This window comes from Labrus mixtus, chromosome 10, assembly GCF_963584025.1.
Source record: "Labrus mixtus chromosome 10, fLabMix1.1, whole genome shotgun sequence".
Classification (NCBI taxonomy): domain Eukaryota; kingdom Metazoa; phylum Chordata; class Actinopteri; order Labriformes; family Labridae; genus Labrus; species Labrus mixtus.
Window position 1 is genome coordinate 19,331,497 of NC_083621.1, and position 26,056 is coordinate 19,357,552.

The following is a 26,056-nucleotide window of genomic DNA, read 5'->3' on the forward strand; positions in this document are numbered from 1 at the left end:
GAGTACAGTCCATCAGAGTACTGTGAAGTACATCAGAGTACAATGAAGTCCATCAGAGTACTGTGAAGTCCATCAGAGTACAGTCCATCAGAGTACTGTGAAGTACATCAGAGTACAGTGAAGTCCATCAGAGTACAGTGAAGTCCATCACAGTACTGTGAAGTACATCAGAGTACTGTGAAGTACTGTTAAGAACTGCAGAGTAAATAATATGTATTTATCTAGAGTACTGTAGAGTAGGGATGTCATAATACCAGATTTTTTAAACTTTGATTTCTTTTTAAAATCAAACAGTATCGATACCTGTTAAGATACCACGGCAACCAGTATTGGGTTAATTCCTTGTTTTATCTACCAAATCAATGCAGGATACCTCAACAGACGTAACATATGCGCCTTTTCTGGAGCTCTGCAGCCCGGTTAAAACAAGTAAGCTGCTCTGCAAAGAGATGTGAACAATGATATCTGTATTGAAAAGTATCAAAATATCCAAACCATTAACAAACTTACACTGGAGAGTTCATTCAAGCACTGGAGGCTGTGAGAGTACTGAGATGACATGAGTACTTTAGAATAAGGTAGAGTACTGATATGTACTGTGGAACAATGCAGAGTTCGTCACAGAGCTTTAGAGCTCATTAGAGTACTGTGAGGTTCTCAATATTTTGATTATTTTCGATACCACATGATTTAAAGAGCCCATATTATGCCCTTTTTGGGGTTTGTATATTTAATCTATGTACCTACTAAAGTATGTTCACAATAGCTAAAGTTTGAAAAAAGTGTCTGTTTTCATGTACTGCCGCTCCATGCACCGGCTCGCTTCTGACTCTCTCTCTAAGGCTCTGAAGTCCCCACGTGTGCCAAGTCTGATCTGATTGGTCGGCCTGTCGGCTCTGCCGTAATTGGTCAGTCACTCAGCACGGTTCTCGGAAATGTCTCGCCCCTTTTACCATATTGGGAATGCAGCCACTTTGGCTCCGAGGGGAGCAAAAACATTAGCACCTTAGCACTACTGTGCTACCGCAGGCTACGGCATGTCGTGGGCGTGCTATAGAAGTTAATGGGCGTGCAACATGAGCTGCAGGGTTTGCCACAACGAGCCAATGGGCTTAGATCAGTGATCTCACACTGACAAGACGTCACACTGGCACATTTTTTTCGAGGGGGGCTAGAACCGAGCGTTACATGCAGCTAATGCTGCAGCTAACAGGAGGACGTAGGAGAAGCCGCATTTCCGCGGACTTTGAATTTTTGCACATAGATGTGCCTAAACATGCACAGGACACTTGGAAAACACACTTAAGAGCATATAAAACCAGAAAAAGCATAATATGGGACCTTTAAATTATGACTTTAATGATCGATAGTAGCAAAGAGGACTGATTCTTGATAGACTACCTCTATTCCATTGGACAGGTGTGTAGGAGAAGAATGAGTCCATGAAAGATTGGAGGCAAACTCCCACACACTCCGTCTAAATAGCATGATTACGTTGGTTGCAGGAGTATGCCTGAAATGTTTAACAATTATAACAATAAATTACTCAATATTGGGTGACGAGGACTTTTATTTTTTCTTCTATTGTCAAGGAGGTATCACTATCATTAGAGTGTTAGTAACATCATATCAAAGTTTAAAATTCTGGTATGGTGACAACCTTACAGTGAAGTAAATCGTATACAGTATAGTACTGGACTTTACTGTGTCGTGTGTTTAAGTACGTTAAAGAACTGCAGAATCTAACAGAGCAGTTGTCATTGAAAAGGCCTCAGTAAACTCAAAATAAATCAACTTAAAAAAACTTCATTAAAAAAAGGAAAAGAACAGCTGTCATCAGTAGTTTCAAGCCACAAAGATGTGAAAAGGTCCGAGGTCGCAGCAAAGGATTGTGGGTACTGTTGTCGCTACATGTTGCAGTGTTTCAGGGCTCTTCTTCGTCTTCTTTAAGGCAAAATGCTCTCGGATGGGAGGACAGAACCCAGAGCAGCGACTACACACACACACACACACACACACACACTGAGAGGGCATTCATATGAAGTGTGTACAGCTCTATACGCACATACTGTGGGGCCACCGGTGTTGGTAGAAAGGTCCGGATAGAAAGAGGCCTTTGAGTCTTTAGAAGCAGCAGTTTGATCATCAGAAGTGATGATTGGACTATCACCAGTGTTTCAACATTTACTTACTGTATGTACACATAAATACAGACTCTTCAGGGTTAAATACAGCATCGTCTCTCTCTCTCTTCACGTCCACAGTCCGTCTGTGTGGTCTGTGTTTCCAGTCTCTGCAGCCCTGCAGTATTGAGGTCCGTCCAGATGGCGGCACTGTGGCACCGCGTTGGGGTTCTGGTCAGCGGGGCGGCAGCTGACTGGCCTCCGGTTGGCTCGGCTGAACACTCGGAGGAGCTGAGGTAACAGTGAGGGGGGTGGGGGGGGCAGAGCTTCAGTCTGCTTTCTTTATGAAGATCTGAGGGAAAGCAGAGAGAACCAATAAGAACCAGGGGGAGCTTTACATTTACAAAATGTATTGTGAAAAGTCGTAAAAACCTTTTTTCTTTAGTCTTCTTGAGGTCAGCCCTGTGCATGTGCATGCTTTTCTTTGTTTGTATTTTAAGTGTCATACATGTTAAGTTGTTTACCCTTAAGAGTCACATTTATTTGTGTGCAATTAACTCCACTTTTCCGTCTGTTTTTAGTTAATAATTATCGTCTTTTTTTGTGGGGGTTTCCTGAAAAGCATGATTGGCTTGTTTTGTGTTTTCTCCCAAATGCTCTATCAATAAAATAACTCGACAAAACCAGTGAACAGCAGCTACTGTACTGCAAAAACTCAAAACTAAGCAAGTGTATTTGTTTCATTTCTTGTCAAAAATATCAAACTGTCTGCATTTACCTGACAAGTCCAGATACACATCTTTATTCAAGATATAAAATTCAATCAGTTATCTAACTAATATATATTTTAATCTTCTTCTGTATATAAATGAAATAAAACTTGTAGAAAAATTAGGCATGAATTGCTTAAATGTAAAAAAAAGAAAATCTTCCAATGGGGTAACTGAACGTTCTCGTTGACATTGCATCTTATTTATAGACATTGAACAAGTTAATGTTGTTTGCCTCTTTGGCAGATATCTTGTACTTCTTATAAGCAATCAAGCCCTTATTTGTTTGCTTTTTAAATCTTAAATTATAAGTTAACTGGACCTGTGGGGTGAATGTGGCTTATAATAAGTTCAATAACATATTTATGAAAATAAATTAGACTAATTCACTTTCTTAGATTTGAGTTCTTGCAGTGTACTTATGATAACACAACATAAGGCCACTTTTTTTTAGCACTCAAATATATATATATATGTTTTATTATTTGAATGATTCTGAGGAAAAACAGCAAATTAAAAACGTCTGGCTGAAACCATGAAGTCTTTTTACAATTTTGCTTTTCTAATTAATTATCTGTCAATCATCTAATTGATTGTTCGACTCATTGTTCAACTGTACATGAATAAACCATTAAGAAGGTTTATTTATAAGAAGATAAGTTATTTAAAAAAACGACTAAAGCTGTCAGACAATGAAAAAGCAATACAAAAATCTATTTTTTTCCTCCTGAGATGTTGTGTAGGAGTGTATATATATAAATCAACAATTTTACTTAAACTGAGTATTTGAGTAATTATACTTACTGTCACAATTATAAAGTCTGATTACTACAGATTTTTAAAAGTTTGATAGCGATCCAGATATTGTAAGATTAAAGTTTAATGTTCAGCTGTCGAAAAAGACGTTCAAATATTCAGTGTTTGCTCCAGAAATGTTCCAGCTGTCAGGATGGAAAATCCTCTCAGACATCATGAGGAGTCTGCAGTAAACCCAGACTAATGCATTCCTTTAAGGGTTAATGTTGAGAGATTTTCCCTTCATAAACCCTCAGAGAGGTCAGGAGTTTATAGTCCCACTTTTTAATCCTTTACAACAACCTTGTTATGTAGGCTTAAATCAAAAACAGTCTCTAATCAGACTCTTGCAGGTAATTTGGCCACACATTTTTTTAAGGGTTTATTGAGGTGATTGTGTGAAGCTGCAGGCCAGGGGCTCAAAGATTTGTTCCGATTTTATTGGTTTATTCTCTTAAGAATATCTACCACACCCTTCAATAGTTTCTTAAGCCTTTCATCCTTATAACCAGGAACTTTTTCAAGAACATTTTGCAAATCCTTCATCCCCCTCAGGGCACGTTTGAGTGGGCTAAAAGATTTCTCTCATACATTAAAAACATCTCTGGGTCTACTGCATCTACTGAAGTTCCATCAGGAGCTTTAAAAACCCTCTCAAGGATGCCTGTAATTCCATTTTACATTGATTTAACTTTCAACTGACTTTCAAGCCGTCTGGAGCTCCACTAATGCCGAGGTCAAACTTCACATTATAAGCACGGTACGATTATAGCCCGATCTGGCAAACGTAGGGTTTTGGCGCTTTTCGCTGCAAAAAATTATCACATCTAAGACACCTCATGTCCTCCTGACAGAAAGTCTAGCATCTACAATGTGTTACAACACGTCAGTGACATTGACCAATGAGAGCACAGAGAGCTCTCATTGGTCAATGTCAGGAACCCTAACCCTAACCCTAACCCTTGGTCAATGTGTAATTTTTAGAAACATTTGTTAGGGGATCTGGTGGGAGTATTCTGTGATGAGTTTTAAGGTGTTCGAGTGTGAACACCAAAGGATTGGCAGGATTTGAAGGATTGACAGTCCATACCGTCTTCCCTTGTGACCAAATGACACGTCCACAGTCGTTTTGTTTTAGGGTTTGCTGAACACAGCCAAGCAAGTATCAAACACACCGCTTCGGATGCCACTGTTTGTTTACAGTCTTCTTCCTGGGTGTAGACTAGCCCAGACACTCTTCTATCCAACGTCATCACGTTGCTCTTGATAATTGGTGTGTCATGTCTGTTGGTTTCCATCGTAACTGACAAAGAGATTGTGTAGTCAGACCTGGGCATAAGACAAACTGGGAGGGGGTTGTTTGGCCCACTCAAAACTCTTAACATTTGTAATCATCCGAACCCAAACTCCCAAATTAAAATAAAACAACAACTTTTAATTCCCTACAGACTGAAAATCTTTACAAGCCCTGGAATCTGGACTTCAAGACATCGGAAACTCTTTTAAACCTTTTTTAAGATTACTTTGACTCCAAAGAAACTTGGAAACTTCTTCAGGACCAGAATAGGATGACAAGATGTCCCCGCACAGCATTTCAGTCACCTTCAAATTGAAACCATGTTCTTCATTTAATTGGCTCTAGTTTTCCAAAGTGTAGGACAGTCTCCTTTCTAAAACCAGGCTTTATCCTACATCTGTGTAAGAGAAGGCTATCAGCATGGCCTGTTTCAGGTGTCAATCAATCAGCAAACACCTGGGATCATTGGATCACCAACATGTCACCATCCTCGTGGCCTACGTTATGCCCTGCTGCCACAAAACAAAGACACAAGCTATCGGGATGCACTTTTTAGGGGAATATGATGGAAACTACATCAAAAAAAGGAGATGAAGCTAAAACAAAGTCTGGGAAAGTATTTACTCCTGTGTGAAGCTGGTGGAGGGCGATTTCCATAATGTTTTTTGGAACATTTTTCCAGAATTTTGTTTTTCTTTTTTATCGCTCATGGAGGAGAATACGGCTTGAAATGTTGCTATATGCTAGACTCACAAGAAATGCCTGGCTCACATAGAGAAATGTGGATCTAAGCATCCATTCCTCCTGAAACCAAACTAGGACTGCCCAACAGTTAAAAGTTAACAGCAGCTAAAATCACAAACATACACCACACTGTGCAGCACTCGCAGTTATAGAGGTCAACAGACTGCAGCTTGTAAGCCCCCCAAAGCCTTTTAAGCCCATTCCTAACGAGCCCTGGAATCTGAACTTTGTGACTTAAAACCTTCTCTGAGACACAACATCCTTTCACAAATGACTTTATTTCCTTTGCTTATTGTTTTGCACCAAAACGCTAAGTCAAATTCCTTGTATGTGTCATTGTAGTTGGAAATAAAAACCGGTTCGGATTCTGACAACTTCTGGGACATCTCCAGTGATGCTGAGAAAAACACAAACTAACCTTGTGTCCTTTACAAAAACTACATCCTCCAGTTGACACCTGTTTTATCAAAGGCATCTTTGATCTCACCAAGGATCTTTCAAGAAGGACCCCAGGAACCCAAGAGTGATAACATCCCAGAGTACACAACTGTCTATCAAGACTCTGGATCCAATTGTCTATATGGAATCCAAGAAACTAAAAACCACATGGAAACCTCTTCAAGGACCCCTTAAACCTTTACACCTTGACTGTCACCTTGCAGACACGCTCAACCCTTCCCAGGATGTTTGGAAGAACATAAAGGACTCCTTTAAGAACCAGAGAAACTTGCGAAAACCATGGCTAGCATTCCTAGAATGTTTCTAAACAGGCTTCCAATAGTTACAGAAGTCCTTTAACCCTTAAAAAAATCCATGCATCCTTCACAGTTATCCATAACAACAGACTAGTAAACTTGAACCTGCTGAGCTTCCTTAGAAACCTCCTTAGGAACCCTTATCTACAAGGTTCAGGAAGCTATTTTGGATGAATCCAAGCCGAGCGGTCTCACCTCGCTGAGGATCACCCAGACCGGTGAGTCAGTTATCACCGAGAGACGCATCGCCTCCAGGGGCCCAAAGGTGGGGTCAACCTCCCCCTCTGCAATGCCTTTCTGGAAGTTTCCTGAAAGATAAAAATGGTGATTAAACCTGATGAGCGATTTATAAATGTCCTGATTTTTCTCTGACTTTCAGGTGGGGGAGGCCTCTTTTTCTGACGGCCGCGTTGTTTCTATTACCATGAACTCCTTGTGACCGCTGTTGAAAACACATGGTATTTGTCACATCCAACTATTTAACTTCTGCCTGAAGAAAATACCGTTACTTTGCTGTACATTTATGAGTTTTTACATTGTATACAGTTCTTTTTTTGTGGTCCTCTTCCTACCCTGTAATGAACCGTGTATCTTTAAATGTTCTCATGATGATTGCTTGTGAAGAACTGAAGGATTAAGTGTTTCTCTGTGTTAAAGAAAATGCTCTTATTTCTTAAAATAAATTCAAGATATTCCATTTAATCCCCCTTGGATTAGCTGGTAATGCATTGTCACCACACTGAAAACAGGGCTGATTGTCTGAGCTCATGGAAAGATATGTGATTCTCAAAAGCCACGGACACTAGACAGATATGATGAAACCTATTTTAACTCCCTTCAAATGTCCCTCCTTCTACTTGACCAATGTTTTTGTTGGTTGTAACCTTCACAAATAACAAAACTTTCTTCATCTACATCAGTAAAGCTTTCTAAAACTCTTTATTTTACCAAATTTCGACCCAGGGATTAATAAAGTATTTCTGATTCTTGAAAATGTCTGAACATTAAGTCATCTATAAATGTGTCTGTCTTAATACAGAACACCTACCATTGTTTTTTAATGGTTTGTAATGGTTTTTAATGGGCCTTGGGTTATTATTTATTTATTTGTTGTTTGAGGTGAGTAATTAAAGGATTTTAATGATCTTTGAGGATTATTTTGTGCAGACCTACAGGGTAATAAAGAGCCATTACATTTGCCCAAAGTCCATTAAGTGTTCCCTGTGGTTCTGTTTGACTGACTCCATCTGAAGCCGTGCCGTCTCTTCCTTCCGCTCAGTGTCGGCAGGTTTTTAGTTCCCCTGCACCTCAACAGAGCAATAATCCCTCAGAGAATTCATTTACTGGGATTATCATGATGCCAGCGACGCCTCCAGGTACGAGTGATACATTAATCCCAACAAAGAGCAGCGCCTGGCTGTGCCTTATTGTTTTATCACCCAGTGTTATCGATTATTATTGTGGGTCTATCAAATTTAGTTCAGTATCCAGCGACATGTAGACAGGCAAAGGAGAAAACAAAACCCTGAGGTTCAAATAAAAACAGGATCACACATGTAGGGTGGGAGGTCTTTGTTTTTATTTCATTGGAGTTTTTATTATCAAGTTATTATCAAGCTATTTTTACACCACCCAATTAGTTTGGCATGATTCAATCCCTGAAACTTTCTTTTAACTTTTAATGATACCTCAAAATAGTCTAATGAATACTGCACTTAGGTTGTCAGAATGTTAGATACTTGGATACTTGAAGCTAGCACGTTTTTAAACAATCCAATTTCTGTTATTTTAACGAACAAAAGTGTTAAAAAGAACCAAAGCTTTAAAAAAAACAACCTCTTTTTCATAAAACTGGTCTGTAAGAGAGGAATAAATCCATCAAAAATCACAAACTCCTGACACTGCCTAAATTGCTCAAAAACGTTGGCAACCTTTTGTTACTGAAACATTTATGCTATTTAAACTTTGTGGCGTTATCAAGCTTTTTTTGATTATTGAAAAAATGAAATGACCTAATATTGGGTTCCGATAACTTTTTGTTGTTGTTTTTGTCATGTTATCAAACAGGTATCGATGTTGTGAGGTTTTTCCCAGAATCAAATTGAAGTTTAAAATTCTGGTATCGATACAACCCTACTCTGCACAACGGTTTTTGACCTGTTGGATGGCAACAAACTATTTCTGTCCACTCTTGCATAATGCTAGGTCCAAAATCTCTCCGATGGTCGATCTAATTTCTTAAGTAAGGACGATCTCAGATACTGAACCGTTTGTTGTTCTGACACAGAACATCCGGAGGCATCCTGCGGAAATTAATAGAGTTAAGAAGAGTCAGCCGGATCGATCGCCCGACTCATCTGAAAAATTAATGAAGGGGATAAAGAGCTGCTGGTAATTTACGATGTCATATCAAACACTGCCCTCCTCTATTCCTACTGCGCTCCTTCCTTTTTGTTTTGTTTCTTTATAGCTTCCTTCATGCACAAATATCTGCTGTTATTCATTTTTAATTTCTGACTTTTTTACATGAACACCCCAAAGAATTTCAATCTTTTCAGTCAAAGATCCACATTAAGCTCATTAGGTTGGGTGATCTTTATAAATTTTACAACCTGATACATGGACTATGATTTTTTGATTTTTTTTACATTTATGGTGCTGAAGTCATTTATTGTTTATTCACGGTGTTGGTTTCTGAAATATGTTCACCCAACTTCAGTCAGCCTATTCAACTTGAACCAGGAAAGAATGGACTCAAATCCTTAAAAAATATCTACAAAATGCTAAATGTAAACAACAAAACATAAACTCTCTTCAAAGCCACCAAACTCCATTGACAAAAATGGTCATTTGAGCACTCGAAACAGTGGAGCTGATGGATTACCGATTACTGAACATGTCCGTTAGTTTCTGTTGTCGTGTGACTTTGTTGCTTTAAATGATTATTTCAGATTTTACTAGAAATGTCTGTGTAAAATATATTGACACAAAAATCTGCAGATTGAGGGAGCACTAGTCAAGATACTTCCTGTGTTCGGTGAGGAAAAAAAAACCCGGGAACGGAGAACATCTCCGAAATTCTTTGCAAAGGGGAACAACATAACTGCATTAACAAAACATATAGACATGTGGGGACTTTCTGAATTAGTGTTACTGTATGTGCATCTGTGTTGTAGCTATTTGCTTTCATGTTGTGGCGTTTGTGTCTGTCATTGTCGTTAATACGTTGTGTTGTTCCCTTTTGCAAAGTGTTTTGGATATGCATTAGCCTGACACGTCTGAGCCACCGTATAATTCAACTGGAAGTATTCTGAAAGTCCTACCAACCCCCAACCAGCTTTTACAACTACTACTCCTATACTCTTTGTTTCATTGTCACTAAACTACAGCACCGACCACCGCTGAGACCGTTTTTAATGCTTATGTAACGTTCATAAAACAAAATGAGAATGTTCCTAAAACTGTGAACTTTACACCAGTGTTTAAACTTATAAATGTTCCATGAAGCCCTTCACACAGATCTGCCCGTGTGTGTGTGTGTGTGTGTGTGTGTGTGCTTCCTCTCCTTGTGAGGACCAACTTTAGTTAGAGGAGTGATCACATTATAGGAGAGATGATGACTGTGTGATGTCACTTTTTGTTTTGGTTTCTTTAGAGATTAAGGTTGGAAAAATGTTTGTTTTAAGGCTTCAGTTATGAGGTAGAGTAAAATATGAAGTCAAAAAAGAGTCCTCACAAGTATAGAAGTACCTCCTTGTGTTTGTCCTCATTGAAGCAGACAAACAAAAGCAGAGGAATGTTGCCCTGAAAAACTCTCCTCTCTGTTAGCAGACAGCTCGTTAAGCCCGTTAAGCTCATTAGGACAGACTGACTGAACTTTATTGATTATCATGGAGCGGGTCACACAGGTGCCAAGCAGCTGATGATGTCATCACTCACCTATTCTGATGAATCCATCTTCTGTCCGATGGTACTTTGGCGTTCTCTCCCTCCCTTCTGTCAAGGCCTCTTTCTCTGCCTGAATATTCTGAAAAAAAAAACCCCACAAACACAATTCAAAGCCCTGTCACAGCCACTTACTACAGCCGCATTAATTACATGATTATATGGGTAACTTGGCAGCAACAAAAGCTGCTTTATGGAAGTCCACAGTTGCCAAATTGAAATTGGATTTAGCATGTATTTGCATGTGAGAAAAAGTTTTTCTGGGTGCTAAAATCCCCATCTGATCCTGACAATGTGGCTGCAACCATTGTCCATGGTGTTTTTCTGCAAATACAAACAAAATAACCCCTCAGTCAATCACGTCCGGGTCAATTCCAGCATTTGGTACATTCCCTTTCCGTCAAGATTCTGTTGTTTGTAAATTTGTTTGGGGACTGGTAAAAGTGACCTGCCACTTGTAAATATGTCTTTTGAAATGTAAATATGTTTTGTACCTTGTAAAAGTATTTTTGGTTTTGTAATTTTATTTTATAAAATGTAAAATTGCTTTTCAAATTATGTAAAAATGTTTCACACTTTGTAATTTTGCTTTGCACTTCCCAGCCACCGTAGAAAAGTGCTAAAGTAATGCTGACAATTTTAGATTGAGATTTTATTAAAAATATTGACAATGCGAATAAATCCAAATTTAAACAGAGTCCACTGACTAATACTTTTCAGTGTAGTTGCAATTATTATGTTGACACTTTTAAAAAGCAGCTAAAGAAACATTTCTAAGACATGTTTGTGCTTAGTCTGCTGTGCATATTGTTATCTTGCTTTTATTTGCTTTATTTTTGCATTGCTCTTTCTGTGTTTCTTTCAACTTCCATGTAAAGTGACATCTCTTGGAAGCTATTATGTAGATAAACTCATTATCATTATTCATGTAAAATGGCCTTTTTCATTTTCAAATGACCAAAATGTGCAACCTGGACATGTTGAAGAAATGTCTTTAGGCCTACATGTTACAATATTATATACAATATACAATCTCACCAAAAGAGTAAACTCTCAGATGTTGGAAAGGTGTATGTACAGTACCTGTTGCATTTATACCATGTACTATTTAAGCACCAACAGAAAACAAGTTTCTTTAAATAGTCTTGTTAGACTTTGGACTTATTTTTGAGGGGATCTTTGGTGATTTACAGACAAAAAAACATGAAAAGTAAATCCTTTAGATTCTGGGCTTTGTTTGAATGTAAGGATGCTTTTATTCTACTGTAAAAGAGGGTAGAAGATGTCCTGATTTATCTGTGGATGAAGCTCATTCTTAGGTCTAAAAACACACAGATTTCTAATTAAAGCTGCTAATACACTGATGAAAACAAACTCTTGACTATACTTTTGTATTTCTGCCACTTTTCCCCTCCATCCTACACGCTGAACCCTTAAAGTCTGAGGATTTCAGTTGTTCCTTCTTGTTGCTGTTGTTTGATATTCCTAATCTTCTGCATCCTCTCCTCCTATCAGCCCTCGTACTCATCCCCCCCTCCTTTCCTCTTCTTCTGGTCAGCGTTACCCAGGCAACCTCCTGCTCCAGCTCAGTCATGTGTCTGAGCTCGCTGTAAGTGCTGGTTGATGTCTATCCTCTTCCTCCCTGTTTATGTCACTCTCTCCTGCAGTGACTCTTTACTCTTAATCAGCCTTCATCGTACGGCCGAGGAGCAGGTAGACGCAGAGATCCGTCAGTCTGCCTCATTAGAAACATTACGGATACTGAGGCTAGAGACACAAGGAGCTGATGCTAAAGTCAGAAGATATGCTACACAGATGAAGAAGAATAACACACCTGATCCTGTTTTAAAGATAAAACTGACTCGTTTTAGAAGCTTAATTAGTTCATTTCAATTTAGGAACAATAATTGTAGTTCTGTCATTTATTTTACATTTTGACATCAAACTTTACACTTTTTTATCGTTTCTTTGAGCTGTTTTCATTTAGTTTTTGTTCCATAACAAGTTCATTTTTCCTCATCAAGTTAATGCTGTAATCTCCGATACTCTTACTTTAATTTAAAAAAACAGCAGGATCATTTTCAAACAGCAAGAAACGTACTATCAGTTGAAGACAGTACATGAATTCAAAATAAGAGCTTAGGAAATGTATTTTTTAAATGCAAAATAATGGAATTTCATAACATGCGATTAAAATGCGATTAACTATTGAAATTTAGCCATTAAAAATGTTAATCTTAGACAGCCCTAATTTCAGTCAGTTCAAATATATTAAATTAATATCTGAGACCGGGGAAAGAGAAGATCCACAGGGAAGGAAACATGGGCTGTTACTTAGACTGACAGTTTGTTAACAAGGTCCAAATTAATTAAAGTTAATTAATCAGTTTTAAAAGAAAAAGAAAAGAAAAGAAAAGTAGCTTTAGTTCCCTCAGTGTACAGAAAAGTTTGAGTTTAAGAAAACGTGCTGGTACATTAAACTCGCTGGGACATAAAACAGTTTTTACTTTTAAACTTAGTTTGTCTAATTGCTCAATCTTTTTGATTTTCCGACTGCTTTGTTGACCCCCCCCCCAGACTTCTTTGAGAGGTGTTAGCTTTTAGCCTGTTGAGTGCAATGTTTTCAACATCGGTAAAAAGAATGATGGACACAGCTTTGGCAGCCACATCAGAGTATTGTGACTGATCACTGAGTTGAGAAACTGCTCTGAGCTTTGGTGTTACACTCACATCGAAGGGCAGAACCTCCACCGATGTGTTGAAAAGTTTGTCTCCGGGATGTTCAATGTTTCCACTCCGAAAGAAATACCTGAAAGATAACGAGAGGCCAAAAAGAAACACAGTGTTATTGAATTTATACTGAAGTAGATAATAAATATGTTAGCAGCCAGAGGTGCAGTTTCTCAACAGGCAAGACAGGCAAACTGCTCGGGAACTCAGGCCAGTATACCCATATACTTAAAACCACAATAGGGGCTCAAAATGTGCATAATTTGCCATGACAGAGTGAAACCTCCCAAGGGGGCCCCATCTGGCCTCACTCACTCTGCATACATTATTCCCAGGAAAAAAAGTTGTTCAATGAAAATTAATGGAGCGGAAATAATCTAGTAATTGACGGAATGCTTCTTTACTATGGCGGAGAGACATTTGAATATCAGGACTTCTGCTTGATCTCGGTAACCTGCTGTCATTACCGACCTCTCGATGCGGACAGGCGTGAAGAACCGTATCCGTATGAAGTCCCCCGCTACAGGTGTGAACGCCCAAAAGAAGTCCTCCCCCAGGTAGGCTTTCTCCAAGGTGAAGTGCTGGTAGGTCTTCAGGCTGGTCGTCACCTCGGCCAGCGGGTTGGCATGACCTTTATGGAGGGTCTGTTTCCCAAAGTCCTTATCCTGCAGATAAACATGGAGTTTGTTTAGTTAAAAAACAATGGGGTGTGCATTTCATGGAAAATTACTATTCAAATGTCACTGGTAATTGTTGTTCTTGACAATACTGAGTGAAGTAGATCCTTTCATTGAACCTTTTTATTGAGTAAAACAGATCGTTTCTTCAGTTAAAAGATGCTCAGTTAGAATCTTAGCATCTCTACTAATGCTTTCTTCTTCTTTTGATTTTTAAAGGCAGTCAGCTAACAGCATTAAGATGCTCTTCTGCCACTGTTGGCTATAGTACTGCATTACTACCGGGAACGGGTAAAGAAAATTTAAATGAAATAGAAGTCGCATGGACACCTAATTATAAATTAAAGACTAAATAATCCATCTGTATTACAAAGTTTATTTATCTGTTGATTTATATTTTCTCTCTGGAATCAGGGAGTTATGATCACATTTATGTTTGTGCTTCCTCTGAGAGTGAGCATGAAAACAGAGAGCAATGACCAGAAAATGTTCTGAAGTGTTAGTCATTTTAAATTTCTAACAGCGTTTTACACAGACTGGTATCACTGCTAACCCTGCTAGATGTCCTGATGACTAATCCTGTTTTAGGTCAGGGCAGACACACGGAAAGAAACAGGAGTAAACAACAGAAACATGCATCCCTGTTGATGTTACATTAAAGCATATTAAGAGATATTTCATTGTTTTAACTGTTTAACCCACAGTGAGAAAATGCAGCCTGCAAAGGTTTAAAAACAGCAACTTTATTTTCAATGTCATGAAGATTGAAATCTACTACTCCTTTGAGAAATAGATGATAGAACTGACAATCCCATATTACCTGGTTGTGGGAATGATTTGTCAAAAAAGAAAAGTGTAGTTGTAACATTTATACGTCACATGTTAATGCACAGGTCTTTTTTAAACACCTTTGGGACACTTATATTCCCGGTTTCTTGACAACTGACCTTTGGTGGTGGAATGATTAATGCTAACTGTGACATGTCTATTCATCAGAAAAACCTCTCTCCGGAGACGTATGAGAGCCCTTATGACCAAACATAAAAACTAATCTGACTTAAGTAACTGTTCAGTTGATGTTTTGATGTGTTGATGTGGATGTTTGCTTTTTATGATGACAATAATTTCAGTGTTCAGTTTTAAATCAGTCTTCATTTAGAAAAAAAAAAAGAACCTGGACAGAGGTTTTCCGAGGTTGATCGAAGTGGTTAGAAGATTTTCAAGAATTCAACGCGTTTATCATCATTCTGGTTTAAGAGATACAAATGTGTGAAAATCCTCTACTAGGAGGCTCCTTCTAGAGAGGGTGAAGTAAATGTTCATCAGAATCGGAATTTCTGGATTTATTGCCAAGTAAAACTAAATACACAATGAATTTGGCTTGGTGCTAAAACAAAAGAAGGTAGAATAAAGAAGTAAAAAAAAAAGCTATAAAAATATTAGTTCTCCTAATTTTAGGGAATTTAACAGAATCCACCAGTGTCACCACTAATTGTGCATTTAATCCACATGTTTCCGCTCTCATGCTGCGAGTTTGTTGTGTTCATTCGAGTGACCTCATCCTAGCGTTTTCCATTAGAGTTTACCAGTGTATGATTTCTGCCTGCTTTTTGACCCTGCCTTTCCCTGAGCCTCTGGATTTTGTTGCCTGTTTGATCGGACTTCTTAAGTACTGAACCAATCTGCCTGATTTTACTCTGCCCCTGTGAAGTCGTGCCTTTGAACCCACTGAGTGTAACTCATGTCAGGTTGAGAGTTTGCAGCAAGACATAAAATAATGAAATATGAATCAAGATAGAATAAGATCCAGGAATAACAGGATTCCAAAAAAAGAAGAAAGCACATTAGGTAAATGTTCTTGAGCGTGTGTAGCACTTTTCTAGTCTTCTGACTACTTAAAGCGCTTTTACACCACAAGTCACACCTTCACATTCACACACTGATGGTAGAGGCTGCTATGTTAGGCGTCCATCAGTATTGTAGGAGCCGCATTTAAGCTTATTGTATTTGCATTTTAATTTGAAACAAATTTTGTGTGCGCCCTCTATAGGCAGAGTGGCGCGTCTCATCCATTCATACACATTCACGCACCACTGATGAAGCATCAGGAGCAATTTGTGGTTAAGTGTCTTGCCCATGGACACATCGGACATGTAGCTGCAAGAGCTGGGGATCAAACCCCCGACCTTCCGGTTGGTTGAGAGACTACAGACTCTACCGCTGAGCCACAGCTGCCCCATTTTTGTCACATATTTGGATATTTTTAACCAATACTCTGAGATGGGAAGATGGAAAGTACTCAGACACTATCAGAAATAGAGGCGTTTGTTTTCAGCTTTATGCTAAACTAAGATAAACAGCTGTTATGGCCTCCTTTGGTATTTGATTTTTTACAAAAACTCTCAACCTCATGTCTTCTAACAGTCAAATATATTACCCCCTAACACATTTTACAATGGAAAATGTAAAAATAAGTTTGCTCTGCAGGGTGCCGTTAATCCCTTCATCTGACACTGACCCCGTGGCAGATATTAAAATATGAAAGATACAGAAATATAAACAGATATTCTGGTTGTTGGCCATAAAGAGGCTTCAGAATTAACTTCAGTCTGTTTCAGAAGTAGATAAAAAAAACTTCTCACAGGAGATTTAGGTATAAAGGTTTGCAACAGATATCTTTAGAGGATACATAGGCCTAATTGATTTCAAAAGTTCACTCCAGGAATTATTATTATGGACTATTTCAGAGTAGTTTACTTAACTCTAGAACAACTCTCTCTGCAGACTAAATCTAAATCTCACTTCCACTTAGATTTTTTCCATTTCAGGTTTGACCATTTTAGACTATGCGCTGATTTTCTTACTAAAGGAGGGTGAACATTTCAGGTTGGAGGGTAATAGCTGTGGTTGGCCTCCCATGCAGCCCGGGCCTCTGTGGTTCAATCCATGCATCGAGGAGCTGCTGGTGTGTGACGGCCGGATCGATATCCAATCGACGGGAGCAGATTGCTGCAGCAGTCACATGGACTCTTAACACAGTGATCAGAGACGAGACGAGACGAGACGTTCGCTCTCACCGCACTGATACGCTGCAGTCTGTGCCTGAGCCGACGGCTGCAGAGGCTTTCAATCTTCATGTCTCCAGAGATGCTGGACTGAACTTCCACTGAACCTGTTTTATACCTCTAAACCCCCCCCAAACACCTCCACACTGACAACTCACCAGTTCAACCAGTGTTTGTGTTGCTGCAGAGCTTTAAACTTCAGTCACAGCTCAAATATGTCACACAACAACACAGAATCAGTGGAAATACATTCATACTGGATGAGTCCGCAGCACCACATTTGCATAAAGTGCCAACAATCAGAGCCACAGCAGGAAACAGCGTCTCTGTGATGAAGCGTGGAGGTGGTGCATGGTTGTCAGGACAGGTTTTTTTAAAATCCTGCTTTAAAAGCTTAACTAATGTTTGCCTTTTCAACCTCAACCTCGATATTTTATTAATCTTTAGTGTTTTATTGGCATGATGTCAAGCCTAATTTACACTCATGTTTAAATCTATGCCGTAGTCTAGCCTTAGGTTTGCAGAACCCTGTGCCTACGCTGAAGCCTACGTGCAGTATGCAGCCTACGTGCACCTCTTCAAATAAATAACTACTGACTTCAGTAACTAATGACGCAACCGCATGCCCTGTGATTGGACCACTGCCCTGTGATTGGACCACTGCCCTGTGATTGGACCACTGGGTAGTATCATGTCCTCCTCTCTTTGACAGGATTGAGATTTGGAAGCGAAATGATATAAAAGATGTAATGTTGTATTTATTTTACCCTGCAAAAGTTGCATAATTGTTATGTATGGTGTATATACCTTTATTTGGCATGTCATATAAAAAATGAAGCAATGTTTAAGTAATTAGTTTTAAAAAGTAAGTTAAGCTGTCTACAGAGGAAAGAGACTGAATCTTGTCTTGACATTTTTAAGCAAGCTGAGCTGCACATTTGACATGCTCTTAATTATTCTGTTTTTACTGTGTTGTTTAATTTGTTTTTTTATTGTGTTTTTTATGTCTTTTATTATTATTGTAAAGAGAATGTCTTGCAACTGCAAGTTTGCATGTGGATCCTAAAAATGCATTAAATATGTGAAACAGTAAAAGTACATTACAGCAGAAAACAACATACTGAATAACTTCAAAACATTAAGTCTAAAGTATTCAAGTTTAATGTGGCTTTAAATCAAAATGTAGTACACACACACACACACACACACACACACACACACACACACACAAACACAGACACACAGACACACACACAGACACACACACAGACACACACACACACACACACACACACAGACACACACACACACACACACACACACAGACACACAGACACACAGACAGACACACACATACACACACACACACAGACACACACACACACACACACACACACACACACACACACACAGACAGACAGACACACAGACACACACACACACACACACACAGACAGACACACAGACACACACACACACAGACACACAGACACACACACACACACACACAGACACACAGACACACACACACACAGACACACAGACACACACACACACACACACACACACACACACACACACACACACACACACACACACACACACACACACAGACACACAGACACACACACACACACACACACAGACACACAGACACACACACACACACACAGACACACAGACACACACACACACACACACACACACACACACACACACACACACACACACACAGACACACAGACACACAGACACACAGACACACACACAGACACATTACCTTGAGTTTCTGTATTTTCCCAGCGAGAGAGGAGTGCGTGCCGACGTGTTGGAAGAGAGAAGGTTTGAACCGGATCCTCAGGTTGGCTTTCTGTCTGTCACAGTGTTTCTGCAGCACAAACAAACAAACACACAGAAGGAATTACAGACACTGTAATTAACTTTTTAAATCCCTCAATAAAACACAACAAAAACTTCGCCGCAGAATACACACACTGTCAGTATTAGCAAACAGCTTCTACAGGAATGCAACGTTAATCACACAGCTGGGGCTTTTCACTTGCTAATCCACAAATGTGTGCAGGTGTGAGGGGGAACATGTAGGTGTGTAAGAAAAAGTATTAAGAGGAGGAACTCACTGCATCCTTCTCTGGATTGCACACTTTGACCCACATGATGTGGTCGAGCAGCCAGTCGATGGGTTTGTCTTTGTAGAACATGAGCATGAACTCCACGATGAGCGACAGGTCCAAAGACTTAAACATCTTACCTGTCAAGACAAGAAGACAGCTCAGGTTAATTAACTCAACTTCAAATCCCGTCAGCAAGCAGACAGAAAACGTTCCTCCTGCCAGTCTATTTATCAACCTTTGAAAGTGCCTCATTATACCTTAAAATATAGATCGATTTGCACATTTCATTTACATCTGATGTTAACTGTCTCATTTACACGACTCATCGGGGACATCTGTGATGTTTGGGCAGCACCCTGTCAGTAAGGAGCACTGATGAGGGAAAGGCTGCTGGTTTAAATCCTGCAGTGGTTTGAAAGAGTGTGTGTGAAGAAACATGTCAGAATCAGAAGCGTGGCGTCAATGATCCGTGACCTGACTGATTCAAAGACTTTTTGTTTTGTCGCTTGATAAATGTTTGACGATCACAGTCTTCAGAACAAACGTGTGTTTAACTTTGTGCTCAGAGATCATAGCAGCCAGAAAACCCTGTGAAATAAAGTGACCGTAACGTTCACTGTTTTTTTTTTTTTAAACCTGTGTCATGACTTTTTTATTTCACGCTAATTGATGACACATTCTGATATCTGATTAAGTGAAAAGTATTAGACGCCCCTGAAAAGGTAAATGGAGGATTATGTGAAGGGCCCGACTACACAACCCTCTGCAAAGAGAGGTTATTCAAGAGGCTATTAGGCTTATGGGCAGCAGCTTTCACATGAGAATTTTAAACCCACAGTTTAAAGCATTTATCACACTTCAGAGCGGATGTTTTTTTTTGGTTTTGGGAAGACTAAATTGAAGCTCTCACGCCACACATGCCTTTTCTCACGCTTACTTGTTTTTTTTTTTTTTGTGTAACATCATCTGTTTGAATGTTTGAACCAAACAGTCTGTGTTTAGATCTTTCAACCGGACGTGTACAATAACAATTATTGCGCTGCACGTGCCTGCCGGGCAGCCAATCGCAATGATTTTTAGGGTCGACCCAAGAAGGAAAAGACTGTTGTTTCCTAACAAGCAGAACAAGAAGAAAGACGGGGGTTGATTAAAATAAGTACAGCTACTCCTTAACCCGCCACCCTGAAAACAACCTCACTCTCAGCTGAGATCAAGAGTTGGCAGCGCTGTGTTAGCAGCTTTCAGAGGAGCCTTAAAACTTAGTTTTAACCAACCTTTTGGAAAGACCGCTTTAACATTTCAGAAATGCGACAGTAAAAAACAGAAATCTTGAAGAAAAAGCAGCTACTATGGTTGCAAAACTGAGATTGGAAAGATTTCAGCCAGATGAGGATTTTAGCAAAAGGTCAATCAAAAATGTTCTTAGTTCTTGATCCAGGATGTAAAAATAACCCGATTTAAACAGCTAAATGAAAGGGGAAACCCTGGAAGTTGTAGTTTCTTTCTCTCCCAGCAGGCTTCTTGCATCTTTGTTATCAAAAAGAAAACTGATAGTTTCTAACTCAGTTGTTTATCTTTTATTACAGACTTGTATCTCCATCACTGACACTGAACCAGACTCTCTCTGCAGGAAGTCTGGACGCCTGTTGTCATTTTTCAGTCAGCTTGTTTCTGATCTTTCTGAACACCGCGTCGAGTTGAGCTGAGGGAACGATCTCTGGGAATTGAAGGTCAGAATGTGAACCAGGCGGACCTTCTCAATGACGAGGTTGAATTGAAAGGCCAACAGGAAGCTCGAGTCCTGCTCCTTCCCGCCTTCAGCGCCGCCCTGATCCATTTGGACGTTTCAGCCTCTGCGGGGCTGATCGCGCAACGAGGCAACAGAATTAAAATCCTCCCCCGCAGACATAAATGAGGCTAAACTTAGCAAATGCAAAAGCCGAATTTGAACAGTTGAATTACAGAGAGGCCCCGCAGCGCTGCAGCCCGCTCCGCCGTCTGATGTAATTCAGTGAGTCAGCTCCACCCTGATGAATTTGTGAAAGCAGCCGCTGCTCGCAGGCGACTCAGGGTCGCGGAGGATTCGTGAGGTCAGATGTGAGAAGCAGAGGGAGGCCGAGGCAGCAGATGAGGAGGAGGAGGAGGAAATGCTACCGATGTTCAGACAGTCCAACAAACATCATCCAGCTCAGAGACAGAACTCCTGCTGAGCTCCATCACTTTATTCTCCGTCTAAATTCACCTCCATCTCTCTCCAAATCACTCCCTCTCTCTCTCGCTCTCTCTCTCTCATCTCTCCATCAAATCCAGTTTCAAACAAACCCTGCTGGCAGAGCGACAGGCTGTGTGATGCCAGAGATTGGATGAAAAACATGGGCAGAATATTGTGATTCAGATCGGTTCAGAAAACAAACAGAGTGAGAGAGAGAGACAGCTGCAGCTCCTCTCAGCTCTGTATTGATCGATGACGGGAATCATTGGACGATAATGACTGAAGTCATGTCTGCAGCGAACTTCCGGGAAATCTTTATTTAGAGAGAATATGAGGTGATTTATGGAGCTTTTCTTCAAGTCTCACAACTCTGTGAAGCTCTTTTTAGGAAGTCGAGAAGGAATGTTAAAGGGCTACTATTTGTAAAGATGTGCCATATTTCTTTAATATTTAGGATTCTAAATGAATAATAGCATGGGCATCAGAAGCATAATTAAATGGATGGGACAATTCAAATGGGGGGGGTCTGGGCATCCTCCCCCAGAAAATAGTTAATTCCATTTCTTGCATTCCGATGCATTTTAACATGTTTTGATGTTTTCTTCTGGCTATAGCATGAAACACATTTTATAATTGTATGCAGATGAAAGTGGTTGACCTTTGTCTGATCTAATATTAAAAAACATTAAGAAGCTAAAAGTACAGGATGATGTTGCAGACAGTACAGTCTGTTTCTCTGCTGCAGGGTGAAGACATCTACAGGAATAATGTTAAAACCCTTTAAAGCTTTTAGTCATTAAGACCCCAAAACAGGGTCCAAGTTAAAAAACTAAAAAATGTATGTGATTTTATGAAGTGCAACAACATGAGCTGCTTTTTATTTTGCTTCTGCTTATCTCTGAATTTCCTTCTTTTTTCTTTTTTTTTGTTACCAGAAAGAATAAAAGGTGTGTATCAGGAAACAGGAGAAGAGGAAAAAGAGAGGTGTGTAACCGACAGACAGGATGTCTGGCACCTCTCCTCCAGCATGTTGAGACAGAAAATGAGATGAGGTGAGGAGAGAAAAGGTGTGCGTGCTCTTGTTTCTCTATCTTTGAGAGGACCGGTTCGATTTTTTTTTTTTTTTTGAGGTTGAAAGTGAGGACTTTTTTCTCTCTCTGTAAAATCACTTCTTCAAAGAGCTGCTTAAAATAGAGCTTTGATTTTTAGGGCTTAGGTTTAAATTACGCCTGATGTCCAAATGATGAGTGTGCATCTCACTGAAGCTTTTTGAACCTTCTGGAGTGAATCATTTCCCACAGTCATAGACGTTATTTCAGCAAGAAGCAGACGTGAAGACATGGACACAGCACTTTAACAGACATGGAGCTCTCTCTATGATTGAACATGTCTAATGTTTGAATGCTATGTGAGACACTAGACAGATCATTTTACTGTATGTTGGGACACATTTCAGCACCATGGACAGAGCGCCAAGGTTAATTTATGGCTTTCAAATATTTTGTAAATCCATACTGTCATCTCAAATAACAACTGCTGTGTTAACAAGAATTGTTCAAAAAAAGGGCTAAATAAAGGGCAGGTGTTGTGGCACAAAAAAGGTACATTTTGCTGAAGTTGCAGAGTACTAAGGTTCGAACATGAAGGCTGATTTAAGTTAAAAAAATATGCTCCAGTTCACACTCACACTGCTGCACTAAGTGAACTCCTTGACGTCACACACACAGCTGAGTGGAGGTGGAGGGGATAAATACAGCAGCGAGCTTTGGGACAAACTCCCCTCATTCACACGGAAACAGGAACTTTATATAGTGATGAATTTATGTCACTCAAACAGTAAGTTGTCCACATGAATAATATTATGTAGACTCATTTAAATCACTTCACAATATGAGAACAAAAACATACATATTTGGTGACATTTTTTCCATATCTTATAATTTCTAATGTTTAGAAGATGCTTATTTTTTTTAAAGTCCCTGTAACCATGAAACCTCACAGTCGAAAAAAAAAACCACATTCAACCACTTTCAAGGCTAAAAATTGAATGGAGTGGAGTGGAAGTGTGTCGATAGAGGGAGTAGGGAGTGGTATGAGAAAGGCACTCAGTCTGACCCTGGACTTATTTCATCATCAGCAGCCGTAAGCACGATGACCCTGAAGGTCAACTGCAAAAACATTTAATGAAACCTTAAAATATTTCAGAAAACGCAAAAGACATTTCACAAAACAAACACAAATTTGAATGGAATATTAAAACATTTTGTGAAACGCAAAAATCATTACTGCAAAATCATTTCAGAAAACGGAAAGGGTATGACCACACTTCCTGTTTGCAATTGGTCAAACTAAAGTCTGAAGTAACAGTCGTGCAGTATGTCAACTTCTGCTTACAAAGGCTGCAGAACTAGTTTGCAATGTTGTTGCGGTTGAACTTCAGGGCCAGCATATGAAATCCCTTCAATATATTATTTATTCGGATCTGTGAATTAAGGAATCTAAACTGACTAGAAATGAGACAAATACACTCGGCAAGAGCTGAGTTTCTGCAGTGAAGGTGTGAGGTCAGAGGCAACATCAGCTGGAAAACAAAAACTGAGATATATTTCCTTTTTTTTTAATAATCCTGATTACCACCTTGATTTTATACACGTCAACATTTCTCCCATATTCATTTCCGGTTTCACTTTTAGCACTTTGCTTCTAAAAGGTTTGAAGCTTTCTATCCGAGCAGCTCCGTTGTGCGTGTGTGTGTTTGTGTGTGTGTGTGTGTGTGTGTGTGTGTGTGCATTATTCTGTAAATATACTGTTTTTTTTTATATATTTGTTTAGTGTCAGGAATTAAACTAAATCAAACCAGACAGAGCTGCATTATTCATAAACTCACAGGTCATGAATAATTTTACACTTGAGATCAAATTGAAAACCTCCCCTCCCCCGTCTGAATCTCCTGTTGCAGGAAACAAATTCATGAAGTCTTTTATAAGTGGCACACGCTTTACGGCTCATATCAGTGTTTTATGAGAGTTTCTATTCAGATAGCTTGTGCTGTAAATTAATCTTATTAAATCTAATGTCATGTTACATTTTCTTTACATGAGTGAAGCATCTTAGATGATTATTATGTACAGGTTTGTGAGAAGAAAGTTTGAGGAGCACAATTTTTATTGGCATTTTGACTTTTTTCAAAATGCTAAAGAAAAGGAAAGAAAAGGAATGCTACTCCGGATCGTCTTATACCTGATACTGAAACTCAAAGTTTCACTTTACGCTCTTCTTATACACCCCTCTGTTGTGCCACTCTGCAAAACAGAGCGATCTTTTTACAGACTACTGAAAACTAAAATAAAAACAATAAAATGGGTAAATGAAATGTGGAGAATGAAGTGGATCCCTACACTCTGACAAAGTTTATTCAGTTTCACATCCAGCACTGGTCGAACGGGGCTCATGTGTGTCTTCAGACTCTGCATTGTGAAGCTACTTTCCAGCTTGAAATCAGGTAAAAGTCAGGGATCCTGACTACTGGACACACGTCTTTCCCAGGTCCACTGTGTCTTAAACAATCAGTAGGGATCTCTGTTGAGTCGTAATGTCTTCAGTTTCAGGAGAAACTTGTCTTTTTTTTTTACCTCCCTTTTCGTCCTTTCACTTAGACAACTGTGTCAATTCTCTGGAATCAACGCTAAAATAAAATAAGGGATAAAATAAACTTCATCCAAATCTTTTTCAAACATGTACTGTTAGCTGATGTTGTTGAGGTTTCACTTTATTTTTTGTTTTTCTTATTTATTTATTTACTGTTTTTATTAACATGTTCAAAATTAAGATAGCAATCAATCAATTGTTTTTGAAAAAGTCAAATATAAATAGATATTTGTGTTGTTAACATCCACATAAGAGGAGCTCTTTTCTTTCTAAATCTACAAAGGTAACGATAGGTTTTCTTATTTTTCAGTTCTTAAGTATTCCGAATGGGAGATTAAAAATGAAAAAAACATAAACAGAACAAACGCTTGTGTGTTAGGAGGATTATTCCCGTTATTATCTACTGTATATTATTGACATGTTGTTATAATGTTAATTTGATGGGAGAGTTCCGATCTGGACGATTATAAACTCTCTTCATCACCTTCTGCTGTCTGTATCAGTTTCCCTCTTTAAAAAGAACAAAGAGTGTGTGATGAAGGGGCGAGCGCGACTCACACTCCTCCATTAACTTCACTGTCAGAATACCCACAATGCAACAGTTTCATCAGCCTCACACATACAGTAGACACACAGGAGGATTGGTTTCTTAAAGTCTTCCTCAAACAGATGAAGGAGTTTGTACTCTGTGGATGTGATCTGAAATAATCAAATCAGAAATGTGACATTTCCTCAGTGTGTGTGTGTGTGTGTGTGTGTGTGTGTGTGTGTGTGTGTGTGTGTGTGTATCTCTGAGGGTTTCTGCAGCAGGGACAATATAACACACATAATGACAGATAATTGATTGTTTTCTCTGCTGCAGTTAGTCAAATCAATAATTCACTCTTAAAATGTTTAATTTCTTTTGATGGAGGACGCAGCGCCCGGAGCAGGGAGTGAGTCAGAGGACACAAACTGCTGTCTGAAGACAAAAATACTGATGTTTCTTTATTCATTTCTGGGAAGATATTCTGTGATAATATCTCATAAAGAGCATAAAGATGTTTATTGTCCTAAGAGAGGATTATTAGAATGTCTAGGATGCTTTCTGTCAGAAAATGTGGACTGAATTTGGACTCATGAAGCAAAGATTCACTTTTAACAAAGTAGAAAGAAACGATTAA

General features: G+C 39.2%; 1 protein-coding gene across 1 annotated transcript in view; it reads right to left on the reverse strand.

The window, feature by feature from the left end:
- Positions 1-285: 285 nt before the first annotated feature.
- mgat4b (alpha-1,3-mannosyl-glycoprotein 4-beta-N-acetylglucosaminyltransferase B) overlaps positions 286-26,056 on the reverse strand; it is a 98,291-nt gene continuing 72,520 nt past the window's right edge. Inside the window, exons 9-15 of the mRNA XM_061048601.1 lie at positions 19,040-19,170; positions 18,682-18,789; positions 13,631-13,824; positions 13,160-13,238; positions 10,424-10,511; positions 6,680-6,792; positions 286-2,475 (exon numbers count right to left, since the gene is read on the reverse strand). Coding sequence (XP_060904584.1) covers positions 2,452-2,475; positions 6,680-6,792; positions 10,424-10,511; positions 13,160-13,238; positions 13,631-13,824; positions 18,682-18,789; positions 19,040-19,170 — 737 coding nt within the window. The 3' untranslated portion in view covers positions 286-2,451. The remainder of the gene's footprint in view (positions 2,476-6,679; positions 6,793-10,423; positions 10,512-13,159; positions 13,239-13,630; positions 13,825-18,681; positions 18,790-19,039; positions 19,171-26,056) is intronic.